Here is a 13421-nt window from a genome sequence, read left to right as displayed (position 1 = left end):
TATAAAATCAAGCATGTTTAGCCATCTCCAGCTGAAACCTCAGTAATCACCCAGACACTAACACAAACTGGCCTTCTTTTTGATAACTTCTGAAGAAATTCCATAGACTGAAATGACCGCAAAAATCCTTATAGCTCTTACGTCTCTCATTCTGTAAAATGCCAAGGGCTTAAAGGGCCTGCAAAGTTTTCTTATATAATGTCGCTTAAATAGTAAGCTCCATGTGCAATCCCAGGCAATACTCTGTGCTCAGAGGCAATAAAAACAGTGATGTATAGGGAGTCCTGGTCAGGTGCTATCTGGTCTGTGGGTCTCTTCTTTGGCTGAACACTTCAGACCTTCCATTTCCTGCACTGTTGATCTGAACTCTGAACTCAGTGGTGGCCAAAGTGGCTGTTGATTAAACTAAGCAAAGCAAACCATAGAGAAGCTGGGGACTAAACTCTACGGTAAATGGCTTTATTAGTATGGCAAGTTGAAAGACTGGCAGTGGAATCACTTCCCATCAAAAAAGCAATCTGGTCAAAACCAAAGCATTTTTCAGAAACGTGCTAATGTTCAATGTGTTATTTATAAGAAAGGTTTGAATAATACTTTAACAAAACACAAATGCTTCAGTTAGCATCTAGCTTTCAGTTTGCTTCTGGTTTCCCATTCAAGCAATAGTAACTATACACATACAGCTTGGTAACTTTAATGATGATTTGTATTACTGAATGTTCTAATATCACTAAATATTTTAGTACTTGCAAATTACTTTTTCTTCTCCTTTTTTTTTTTTTTTTTTTAAAAGTTCTGCCTGTGGAAGAGCTTGTAATCACAAAGCTTTCTTCTGACGTGGAGGGAATTTGATTCTGAAATCACTAAACAGACATCCCAATTCCAGGCACGCTCAGACAATTCCTTCCCCACCTGAATCCCCTTGCCAGGCACAGTTCGTAGGACCAGGAGTCAGAAGTTGTTGTCCATTTCCACAACAGGAATTTTTGCCAGAGGTCCCAGGCTTGGTGTTTGTTCTCTTCAGACTCCCCCAGTTTGAACTCAAGCTCCGCTCCTTGGCTCTCGTATTTCTGGTGTTGTACCTTACAGTTGTTCTTGTCCTGATCCCACTCTTATTTTACTGAGAGATGATTAACTACCTTTCTTCGTGGGGTCCAGTCATGGATTCTCTCCCAGGATCAAAAACACAAGCCCCTCACAGCACCTCTACCTCCTCACCACAAAATTGTCTCTATCCAAATACTGTTTCTTATTCACTCTTGGTCCCTGTTCTTCCTTCCGCATGGCCCATCTCTTAGTGAGTCACTCACAAAGGCAGGCTTTTGGGTCAGAGGAAAGCAAAACCATGGAGAAAGCACAAAAATCTTTCAGCTCCAGCAGCTTTGGTTTAATTGTTCTGATGCTGGTGATTTCAACACTAACGCTCTTTCCTTTCACACATGGTATCTCATTGAGATTCAGAAATCCTGCAGGGCCAGACAGCTGCCAAGAGCCCTTCAGCGGGGTCGCATTGACAGGGAGCACATCTTTAACAGGCTCCGTAGTCTGACACATCTGCTTTCTAATATCAATCCCTCAGTCATTACTGTTGGTAACAGCTCCCTCTTAAGCGTCTGTGGCAGCTGCTCAACACAAAATCATACTTTCCTGAGGATCTGAAAAATTGCAGCCAGCTGCCTCCAGTTGTTCAGTTTTCTTAGAGCTGCTCTGTCCAAAAGACACCCCCCCACACTCCATTGCCACCCCCTTTCCCTGCCGGAATCGGTACCGAACACCACACACGAACCAGAGCCGTCCCTGTCCGCTCACCCCGGCCAGGCGGGATCACCTGCCAGCACGGCTGTGCGGACCCTGACAGTGCGGTTCCACTCCTGCTTCCCAGCTGGCTGCACTCCGAACAAGTCACTTCACCTGACCAAAGGACGTCCCTTCATCCTTGGTCTCATTTAAGGGAACGGCAGGCTGTGGGGGCAGGGACTGCTTCCCATTACAGGTATTCCTTGATGTCATTGTAATGCAAAAAAAACAAAAAAAATCCAGTATTCGCTACTGTGGTAACATGAGCCAAATACTGCTACTATAGAGGATCTGAACCACAACATTTTAATATCTGACCAGCAGTCAAACAGAGAATTTCAACAAAGGAGGAGTTGGGCCAGCAGAGATGTCCTGCTGCTCAAACTATATCTTTAGATTAGTTTGTAACAATAAGAAAACCTGGAAACAGCAACAACCAGCTAGTTACTTCCATCCAGAACACACTAACAAATGAGCTTACACAATGCAGTCAAACCGGGAGATTTGGGTTTAGGAAAGCAACAGTTTGGAATACTACGAAACCTATTGCGCAAGGTATGACGGAAGATAGCATTCAAACTTACCAGAGGAAGAAGGCTGGGAAACTCTACAGGACACTACAATAATAGCTCAGTTCCTCTGAAAGAGAAGAATGAGTGCAATCAGTAGAGTAGCTCCAAGGGAGTACAACTCAAAAGACTGCAGGAAAAAAAACGTACTGGAAAGGGAAAAGGTGGGAAAGCAGCTATTCAACAATAACTAAGGTCTGTTAAAGCTTGCTGGCAAAAGAGGACAGAGATCACGAATGTGTCTAGAGAGTCTTTACAGAGCAAAATAAAGATGCAACTGTGGCAAGACCAGCTAGCACTGAACTGTATCTGGAAAGGGAACAGCACTTTTGCAGCAGCAGCCAGTTGCTCAGGCTCCTCAGAGGTCACGAAATCAGCCTGGAGCCAGAGCTGCTCTGAGTTTCAGCAGAAGACCAGGCAACAGCGGAGATGGGTGGGCGAAGTTCACCCAGCCTTTTGAGGGGGTTCCACTCAAGCACTCCCTAACAGCTCAGCCAAGTGGTGAGCCTGGCTACAATCTCACCTTCTGCCCTGGGCCTCCTGCAATCCCTGAGCAATGCCGGCTATTCCCTGTGAATATCCCTATCCACCCAGGACACCAGAGTAATGCTGCCTAATCCTGTGAATAAAACCAGTTAAGGTAAGTGTTCCTTGCTGTAGTTGAAGCAAAAGCTCTTAACAGGCAGCAGCACCAGGCAAAGAAGAAAGGAGAACTGAGATTTCCCTCTGTGTATCAGGCAAGGCAATATAATCATTACATCTACAGGCTGCATGGTGATATATTTGTCTCTGTCTCCCCACTGAACAAGACCGGTTTACAAAGGAACAAGCACTACTAGCCTCAGATTGTATCTAACATAAGCTTGGGCTCCAGCTGAAGGCTTATCACATTGCCTAGCACAAAATCAAGCTTGGTTTGCTTGCTACACTGAAACTGCCTGCAGCAGCTGCTGTTCAGAAGGCACCTGACTTCCTGAGCAAAGCAAAACAACACTCCTAAATTATGGCAGTAGCTAAGCTCTGGCTAAAACAGAGAGAGGATGTAGCGTCCAGCACAGTGATACAAATCAAAACAAGGAGAGATGAGAACTTCTATCAGTGCAGCCCTGGATAATGCAGTCAAACAGGATGCGATGAGATAAGGCTGTGTGTGGCCTTGCGCACCATCCAATCAGTTACAGCTGTGATAAAGGAAACAGAACACAGAGCCTTGCTGCCCTAAGGAGGGGAGGAGAAAAAAAATACACAGCCCAACAACAACAAAACCCACAGGCTGGTTCTGCTCCCACTAGCCTAGGGGTGGCCAACTTGGGGATCGATCCTGAGCCCACATACAGGCTACATCACAAGGCCACCAGCCTTGGACTGACAAAATGACGACTGCGTGATTTACATCTCAGCTGGGAGAGAAAAATGAGCCAGCAAGGGCAGCAGAGATTGACACTGCCAGGTTGCCCTGGGATTGAGCCACACACTGGGCTGGCCCCAGCCCCCAAACGAACAGTGCAATTCCTGGGGAGTCACCGTTATCTCCCATGCGGGAACTGTTCCCAGAGCTCCCATTCTCCCTGACTTTCCAAGACATGTGGCATGTGTTTCACAGCTTCCCAAAGAGATGAAGGTTGTGGCAGGGTGAAAATGGTTAGCCACTCTCGTGCTAGCAGCAGCGGTCACCAGGAGTCGCTCCCCTAACAAGCACGGAGCTGGTTAGAAAGCAATGAACCAGTAGGAAGTCCAATAATCATGTCCCTTTTCTATCGCAGAACCACCAGTAGTGATTTAAACGGGTTAGCTAACACAACTGTCCCTTCAAGTATAGACACGTGTAGATATTGACTGATTAAAATGACTCGGGTCTTACCAAACCAAGCTAGACACAGAAATAAATCATGCTTAGCATTTTCCCAAAGAGTATTATTCACTTCATCATTAAAGGATAGGGAACCTTTAATAGCAACCTAAAAAAAAGCCTTGCTCCTAAACCCACTGAAAAGTCAGTTGTCCTGAAACCCTTACCATCAGACTCAAAAGCCCCCATTTTACCTATGGCAAAAAACTATAGCACAAAGACCTAAGTGAACCACCCAATGACAAAATCAGACTGGGGACAAAATCCAGACAAGAATTTCAAGACAAGAAAAGGCGAACTTTAGAAGTGATTTGCGATTGCAAGTGGTGTAACTTCAGAAGCGCTCATGTTTAACACTGTCGGGAAATCAGGCATCTTTTGAGTCTTTCCTGACAAGTACCACAAAACCGAGAGACTCATAATGCCCATTTTATGATATCCAAATCATATTCTTATTTCCTAATCCTGCCTACTGTTCATGACATCTCTCAACCTCTTGTCTGGGACTCAAGGGTAGATGTTCCAAAAAAACCTCACAACTGCGACATACTTAGCTTCCCATGACACTAATGGCAGAATTTCACATGAACTCAGACAGGAGACAGATGTTTGCAAATCTCATCCAAAGCAGTGAAAACGTTTAGCTCCAAAACTACAGCCAGTCTCTAAGAAAAGAAATAGCTGAGTCTGGGCTAAGATACTTACAACAGAATAGACAGAAACCCTGACCACACAACCCACGAACACGGTCAGATTTCCACATCTGCAGTGCTTGCAGGTGGTCTGTGTTGCGGGCACGACCGGTCGGCCAGGGCTAAGCCCTTTACTAAAGCCTGAAGACAAAAGCAAACCACAAACAGGCAGAACACGTATATAAAATGGGACCTCAATTCAGTCAACCAATTAAGCATGTGTCTTGATTTTAGTAGTAGTTAGACGGGAGCTTAAAGATGTTCGGTACTTTTGATAAACCACTGCCCAAGTAAAGTAAAGAAAAGAGCAACCACGAAACATCTGCATCACAGGAACGAACCCTATTCAGGGCTACCAACCAAGCTGCACTCTCTTGGGGTATTCCGAAACCACCTCAGCCCAGTTTTGGAGTACATGCTCTACCTGGAACACGCAGCAGGTGAACATCCATTGCTTACAGCTAAGATGATCGTTTCTTGAGGGCTGACACTGCGGGAAGTCCAACAGATTTGTTCTTCTGTAAAAGAGCCTGAAATTTCCTAGCAGACAAATAGACGCCAGCCATTTTAGCTGGATTCCAGTTCTCCTACCAGCTTGATACAAGAGAGAGTAAAGCTGTCCTCAACTTGGACTAGCATAATTTTGAGCTCAAAACTCTTCCTTCTCAATTGTGGCATAAAGGCACTGTCATTTCCGAACTGCTGAACGTATTTCACAGAAAGCAAGTGAAAATCATGAGAATCTGTAAGTACAACCCCAACCCTCAAAAGCAGGAATCGCTAAGCAAAAAAAGAGAAAAAAGAAATGCCAAAAACCTGAAAAACACAGGTTAAACTTGCCCCCAGATATTACAGGAAAGCACAAACCTTCTGATTTATCTCTTTGCCCTTCCAGACCCTTCTCGCCAGGAAGGTCAACAGGTTATATACCTTCTGCTGGATTAATCTACAGGAGAACAAGGGCAGCTAGCCAAGCAAAACTAGATTCTTAAAGGGACACAGCCAACCACAGACTTGACTCCAGTTTTTAAAATGCGTTCTTACAAATAAAACCTGTGACCAAAAACAGTGGGAAAAGATGCTGCTCCTCTATTTTTCAGTTAGCTTACTGCATGGATGGAAACAGCAATTTACATCGTTTCCCCTGCAGAGTTATTTTCTTCTGTTCGCGTAGACCCTTCACAAACAAATGGGGGCGGGGAAGTAAATAGGATTTTATTTATTTATTTTTATAAAGATACATCAAAGACACAGTGAGTGTACTTGGAGAAGATCTTCTTATGCAAACCTCTCTTTCACACCTCTCTCTTTTTTTCTCCTAAGCTGACAAGATTTTCAAACCAAGAGAACCTCTCTAAATCCTGCTAGTCTGGTATCAGCAAGCTTTATTTCAAGGACCTGCTAGGGAGAAGTAGGTTCAGGTAAAATGAACATAAGACACATCAGCAAACCCCCCCTTTCCATTTCAATATACACAGGCTCAGTGCTCTCCTGACTTTTCCTCCTTCAGTTAACGCAGTCCTGGTTACAAGACACTAGACTTTGCCTGGACATCTGTCATCAATGGTAACCATACTGTTTGAAGGGCGGCACTTTGAGGACTATGCTAATTTATTTTCTCTTTGGCAACAGCAAAGCAGATGCTTTAAAGGCTTGTACCCAAGGCTCTGAAAGCCACTGGCACTCATGTCTCAGAAGTACAGCAAAGTAAAACACCTACCCTTTGGCAATCATATTCTAAGGAAGGTAAGAACAAGGTAATTATAAACCTACAACGGAACAGAAAAAAAGAGCCAGTGACTCAGCCAGTGGCACCGGGAACTGGAAAACGTGCCCCTCCCTAGCAGGAAAACATCTAATTCATGTGGTGTTAAAAACAAAGGGGAGTGACTGCATCATCTCCAGAAAAAGGAGGACCCAAGGGGCAGGAACAACAACAAACAACAACAAAAACCCACCAAAAAACCCAAATAACCCCCCCAAGAACCCAAAATACCACCTCCAAACCCCAGAGAACTCTTTCTAATCATCTAGTCTCAGCTCCATGCATGCAAATTCCTGACTTTTTACAAGGCTCTACAAAGGGACACGCTGGGCATTTATTTAGCATGGTGATGGGCATAATGCAGAAGTTGGGAAGAGAGGAGCATACGCTACTGTAAATCTTGATAAACTTGACTACTCTTCAAAGGAGGATAGAATTGCCGTGAAGTTAGGGAATGAAAAGAATACACCGCATGATGTAATAGGTTTAGATTTGGAATAGCATTTGCTACTCTCCAAGGAAATCATAGCTGAAAAATGACTTCAAATTGGCTTTGGAGAGTACTGCTCATGTTATTAGAAAATTGGCTAACGGCTTCAAAACAAAGTGTAATGATATATACCAATGGAACCAACAGGTACAGGGGGCATCTGCTGCGTTGATGCAGGGACCTTTGCCAGACCAGTTTTCTTTGACATCTTAATTCGAGATCTAAGACTGAATAAAGGGAATGTTAATGAAACTTGCAGGTGATACAGAATGAAGTTTACAAACAACAATGCATAGAAACAACTCGAAGGGAATCAGACAGCTCAAAAACAAACAAGAGAAGCAAGGGGGGACAAATAAGACTATGTGGAAAAAGTAACGCAAAGAAACTGAAGAAACAACAATGAAAAAACCAGAGGTAAATCAAGGAAAAAGCCCTGCCAGAACTAGGAGCGAAAGACATGCAAGAGTGAGAACGCTGAACAAGTGAGAGTTGTCTGCAAAGCAAATACTTCTACAAAATGACCAATGTAACTTTTGTCTGCCCGGGCTCAGATTATCACTTCAGGCAACAAAGGGAGATAAATCACCTCCAACCCGTGGAATATCAGATCTCATTCTGCAAAAGGAACACAAATAAATTGAAGAAAGTGAAGAGAAGAATATAAAAAACAACCATTAGACCTAGAATAATAGAAAAATATTAAAAGTTTAGCCTCATTAGTAGCTTGTAAGAACTTAGAAGGTGCAAATGCAGAGAGAGAGAGAAAGAGAATAAGCAATCATTTCACAGAAATACACACCAAGGCAAAAACTGTTGCGGTAAAAACTTTTCTGATCTTAAAGTACATTGGGTTATGGAAAAGTTGCCCAAGAAAATTACTGGAAGATCCATTACACAGCATTTATGGGAAGAAAAAAAAAAAAAAAAAAAGGCAACAAATGAACAAAGGACAAACCTGAGCCATAGGGAAGGTATAATAGATCTTTAGAAAAAGGTAATACTGAATTTTTGCTTTCTTAAGATACAGTTGTGGCCAGGTAAGACAGAAAATCATTTCGCCTGCACAGGAGCAACTGTAGACTCGGTCCAAGGAACTACTTAAGGTGGGAAAAGATGGCAATGCTGCTGAGAAAATATCCCCATTCTTCGCCCATTGCCCCCCCCCTCCAGTCATTGCACCCCCTTCTCCAGACACACCAGCATTTATGTGACCATATGATTAACCGGACTGGAGAACAGACGTGGCTGAAAACTAACTTGCTAAAAAAGAAAGTGTTACTTTTCACCTGGATCAGCCCCCTGGCCCAGGTCAGTAAACGGCAGTGCCGATACCCATGGCAGCGACAAAGGAAAGACGTGTGACGACTTAGTAGGAAAATGGACAGTATGAAGCTGTGCGGACAGGTTCTGCCTACAGCAGCGCCAGCCTAAGTCTTTGTGGACCCACCCCTTGAGTTAGGTTGTGACAGAACCAAGAGCTGAAAGTTATAATCCGAAAAAGACACGTAATACTAAGGAAGGAAAGCTGTGGATGAGTACAACGTCACTCCAAACAGATGCAAGCAGCATCTACTGGGAACGATACTTCTCAGCACCCTTCTCAAAACTCTACTTACTATATTCGAGTTCTGTGAAACAAATATGCGAGTAAGAAAACCAACAGCAACTGTGATTTTAAACCACAAGCAAGATTTGGTGCCATGGAGCCCTTTTTCTCCTCAGAGCTTGGCAGTATTTTCATACCATTTTCCCCACAGATGTTCTGTAATACACCAACATTAAAACACTCACCACAGTAATAACCGAAAATACTTCAAAGCAATCAGTAAAATTAATTAAAAAAAATCCAAAAGACGCAGCAGGAACCAAGACAGCGGAGAAATTCCTAACACCCACTCTCATGCACGCTAATTGCTCCCAAGATCACCTCGGAGAGGATATGAACAATGAGCTGATAGTCCAATTCAGAGATGATGGACTTGGTCGCATGCTCAAGTTTGAGGGAGCCATCCAGACCGGGATTTAGGAAAACCCCGTAAGGTGACTGCACCCACTGGCTGGCTGCCCTTGGCTCTGCCAACCCCGGTTCCAAAGAAAACCACCCAGTCCCTCAGCATCCAACAGCCCTAATAAAGAAGCCCCTCTGTATTCATTACAGCATGATCCAGCCTCTTGTCTGTCATGAGAAAAAGCTACCAAGACCAAAAGGTTTTAACTGCACAGGTGACAGCAGAGCAGCTTCAAGCCGGCCCCAGCACTTGTTTTATGCCCAGCCTGCTTTCCCCCTCGTTCTGTTCCTCTCGCTCCTCCCCGTTACTCTATGCCCTGTCCTGCTGCCCGCTTCCTTCTGGAGGAGGAGAACAATAAAACCTCTTACATCCACCCAGACAGATGGACAGACAGGTGAACGAATGCTCCACTCACTGTGCACAGAGACAGCGCGATCAAGTCTAGGAGAAGCCTATCTGTTCCGAGCAAAAGGAAACAAGAAAAAAACCCAAACCCCCAACCCCCAAATGTCCTTCCCTCCCACCCAGCCCCCTGCACTTGAAAAGTATTTTGCGTTGTTGTTTATTTGTAGAGGATTGGCAGAACTCAACCCTTAAGGTTAGAAAGTAACGAGAGCGTAACCCCAGGTTAAACGAAAACAAAACAAAAAAAATTGGTAGACTACTTGCGGTTAGTTTGGTTTCGTTCGGGGTTTTTTTGTTTGTTTTTTTAAACTTATATATGACCATTCACCATAAAGTACTTTACACAAGTCCTTAAAATACGTTGAGTGACACTCCTTCCCCCTTCTACAAAAAAAGACCCATCTTTAGCATCCCATGCAAGGAATTGTTCAAACGGCATTATCTACATAAGATAAAAGATTACTTGGGGAAGCATTTTGTTTGGTTTTGGTGCGTGTGTTTTTTGTTTTGGTTTGGTTTTGTCTTTTAATTTAAAACCTTTCCAGAGGCATGCCACCAAGACTCAACTGGAACTTCAGAATAACCGATCTGGGGAAACTGTATTCCCTCACCTTTTGGTAAATGCCCTGTAACACCCCACACGCCTTCTGACGGAGGGGGTTCGCTTAACCACTTTTTTGTGTTGCTTTTCCCCCCAAACATCTTCCACAATTCACCTTAAAATAAATTCCTCGCAGAAAGTACCGATCCTCCTCTCCACCCTCCCCAAGAACACCTCTACGAACGGCACAGAAACCTTTGCGGTTTGTTTGGGTTTTGGGTTTTTTTTCCCTTTCCCGCTCCAAGTGCCAGCAGTTTTCAGCCGGCGCGACGAGCGACCGAGTCTCCCCCCCCCGCGTCCCGGCGCCGGCCGCCCCTTCCCGGCGGGGGAGAAGCCTCCGGAGCCTCCATGGAGGATGTCCCCATCGCTTCCTTTGTACGCTTGTGCCTCCTCTGCCGCACACGGCCGGGCTCCCAGCCCTGCCGGTTCCCCCCCTTTTCCCCGCAGAGAGCCCCTCCGCCCCGCGCGAAAGCGACCGTGAAACTGCTCGTCCTGACCTGGGCGAGGCAAGAGCGGCTGGCGTTCCGCGGGGGCAGCGGGGACCGGCTCCAAATCCTCCTTCTGCTCCAGGACTTTCTGCCAAAAGAGCAGATGAGGGCTGTTCCCTGCCCGCCTAGCCCCCCCCCCCCCCCTCCTCCTCCCCCGGGCTCCCGCCCGATCCCCACCCCCGAGCCCGCAGGGGTGGGAGCGGGGGCTTGGACGGACGGACGGACAGAGGGACGGACGAGGGGGGTGGAGCGGGCGGGTCGGTTTCTCGCTCAGCATCGCCACCGCCAAGTGGGAGAAAAAGCAAAAAAGTTGCCGGGGAGCCGCGGCTGCCCCCGGGGCTGCTCCGGGCTGGGCCCTCGGGGCTTCCCCTTCCCCCGGTCCCGCGGCGGCGGGCACGGCGCGAACAATGCCGGGCCGGGCCGGGGTGGCCGCGGAGGGGAGCGGGCAGGGGGCGGCGGAGGGGGGGTGGGGGGCGGCGGTGTGTGTGGGGGGTGCGCAGCCCGGGCCGGCGGGACAAAGCGCCCACTCACCTGAGGAGCGCGGAGCGGCCGGCGGGACGGCGAGCCGGGGAGGGGGCGGCGGCGGCGGCCGGGCAGGAGTTTGGGAGGAAAAGGGAGGGTTTTTGATTTCCCCTGGAGTTTGAAAGGAGGAAGTGAGGAATGCGAGGAATGAGAGTTGGTATGAAATGAACGCGGCCGAGGGAGGGGACTGCCGGCTAACGCAGGGGCTGGGGAGGGGACTGGCGGGGCGCGGGGGAGGGAGGCGAGCGAGGGGGCCGAGGCGGAGTTGGGAACAAAACGCGGCGGGGCCGGGCGCTGCCCGGCCGGGGGCCGTGTGTGGCCGGGGCGGGCGGAGGGGGGGGGGGGAACGCGGGCAATGGCCGGAAGAGGGGGCCCGCGGGGGCCGGGGAGGCCGCCCCGCGCCGGGGGGGGAGCGGAGGAAGGAAACTCCGGGCGGCCGGAGGGGGGAGCGGGAGCGGCCGGGCCGCCGCCGCCGCCGCCGCCTCCTCCTCCTCCTCCTGAGGGATCGGCGGAGAAGTTGGGGGGTCCGCGGCCGGGGCGGGGGAAGAGGCCGGGCAGCGCCTGCCTGCCTGCTGCCTTCCCGGGGGCGGGACGCCTCTTCGGGACGTGGGGGGATTTCCCACCCAGCACAGCCGAGCCCCGAGCCGGCTGCCCGCGGTCGAAATTGTCCCCAGAGCGAACGCCCGGCCTAGCAGCGGCGGGGTGCCCTCGTCCCGCGGGGGAGCGGCCCTGTCCCCGCCGAGGCGCCGGTGCGAGACCCGAGACCCGCGCCGGGAGGGGGGGGAAGCCGCATCCCCAAAACAACCGCAGCGGTAGAACGGCGAGTCGAGTAAACGGAATTGCATCCGACGGGCAGCGCGGCTCCGCCGGCGGCACAAGCTTGTTCACGTCTCCCCGCAGGTGACTTCGTCCCAGGCGCCTGGCGCGCACGGAACGACCTGGCCGTAGGGTTATGGGGCAGCTGGCTTTGTTTGAAACTGCGGTAGGTTGAAGACATGGATCCAGAAAAATCTCGGTTTTCTTTAAAAGAGTTCGTAACTCTTTCGGGTTGCAGAGAGAAGACTGGAAGCAGGACCTAAAGGGGTCCTAAGGCCTCAGAAACCAGGTGGCAAAACCCACCAACTTTGTAAGCGTCACCTTGAGATTTGGAAGGCCAACTCCACTTTCTGGTTTCTTGTTTTCTTGTTTGTTTTTTTTTTTTTTTTTTAGTTGCGGTGCTGAAGATAACTGATGGGCAATCCTTTTTAAGACACAGTTACTTTTCTTTGTAAGGCAATGCAGCAATGATTTTATTTTGTGAATACTTCAGAAAAAAAGTTTCTGATACAACCGTAGGAATCAAGAGTATATACCATATAAATCAGATGAAGTTACAAAATTCAAAGAAATTATTTTGTGGGTTTTTGTTAGGTAAAGCCCAGTGATGATCTCAATTAGCCACTGTTTCTACTAAACCATATTTGTAGCTCACTTCTACTGTGAATTCTAGGCCAGGTCTTATAATTATGTGACTAATGTATTGTTTTGCTCCCATTTCCCTGCAGAATCAACGTAGCTCAAAGAGAAGGAATTGAAACCTATTCCTTCCTGTGAATCATCACACAAATTGTTTGCAGGACTCCAGTCAATTGCAGATGGAAACCCACTCAAGAGAATAGAGGTTTTCTGGTGGTGGGTTTTTTGGGTTTTGTTTTTTTTTTTTTTTTTTTTTTTTTTCTTTACTGGTGGTAATGTGGAAGCAAACTCTTCTGTTTGGAACACAAAGCAGAGGGTGTTCAGACTTAATTCCCCAAGTCTATCTGTACTCTGATTTTGATATGCAGCTTTTAAAATATAATCGTCTTTCACAGTAAAATATTAATTAAAGGGAAAGTAGCACTAAAGGGCTTAATGCAACTAAGCATAAAAAAGAATAATCCTCTGTTTTCTTCATAATTTTAAGCTGTTTTGTTGCAGACAGTGCAATGGTTCGCCTTGTTTGGAACTGTTAATTTAGTCAAAGTAAATGATCACAAATTCCATCCTCTGGAATACATTCACCTATTTATGTACTCTCTAAATTAAATGTTAAATTACCAGAACAGGTTACAGTTATAATAGCCTTTACCTTACTGCGTTTTGGTGAAGTTAGTTTGCTTCTACATTTTTCTCCTGTTTTGGGACCAAAGAAGTGACCTCCACCTTCCAGCGAAGAAAGAATAATTCCACAAAGAGCATGTTAAGGGACAGAA

General features: G+C 47.1%; 1 protein-coding gene across 1 annotated transcript in view; it reads right to left on the bottom strand.

Annotated features, from left to right (window-relative positions):
* Positions 1 to 12035, bottom strand: part of TEAD4 (TEA domain transcription factor 4) — a 60520-nt gene extending 48485 nt beyond the window's left edge. The window contains exons 1-3 of the mRNA XM_049822285.1: positions 11814 to 12035; positions 11200 to 11616; positions 10678 to 10756 (exon numbers count right to left, since the gene is read on the bottom strand). Coding sequence (XP_049678242.1) covers positions 10678 to 10756; positions 11200 to 11616; positions 11814 to 12035 — 718 coding nt within the window. The remainder of the gene's footprint in view (positions 1 to 10677; positions 10757 to 11199; positions 11617 to 11813) is intronic.
* Between the last annotated feature and the right edge of the window lie 1386 nt (positions 12036 to 13421).

The sequence above is a fragment of the Accipiter gentilis genome, chromosome 18 (genome assembly GCF_929443795.1).
Source record: "Accipiter gentilis chromosome 18, bAccGen1.1, whole genome shotgun sequence".
In the NCBI taxonomy this organism is placed as follows: Eukaryota; Metazoa; Chordata; class Aves; order Accipitriformes; family Accipitridae; genus Astur; species Astur gentilis.
This window is presented reverse-complemented; position numbering and strand designations above follow the sequence as displayed.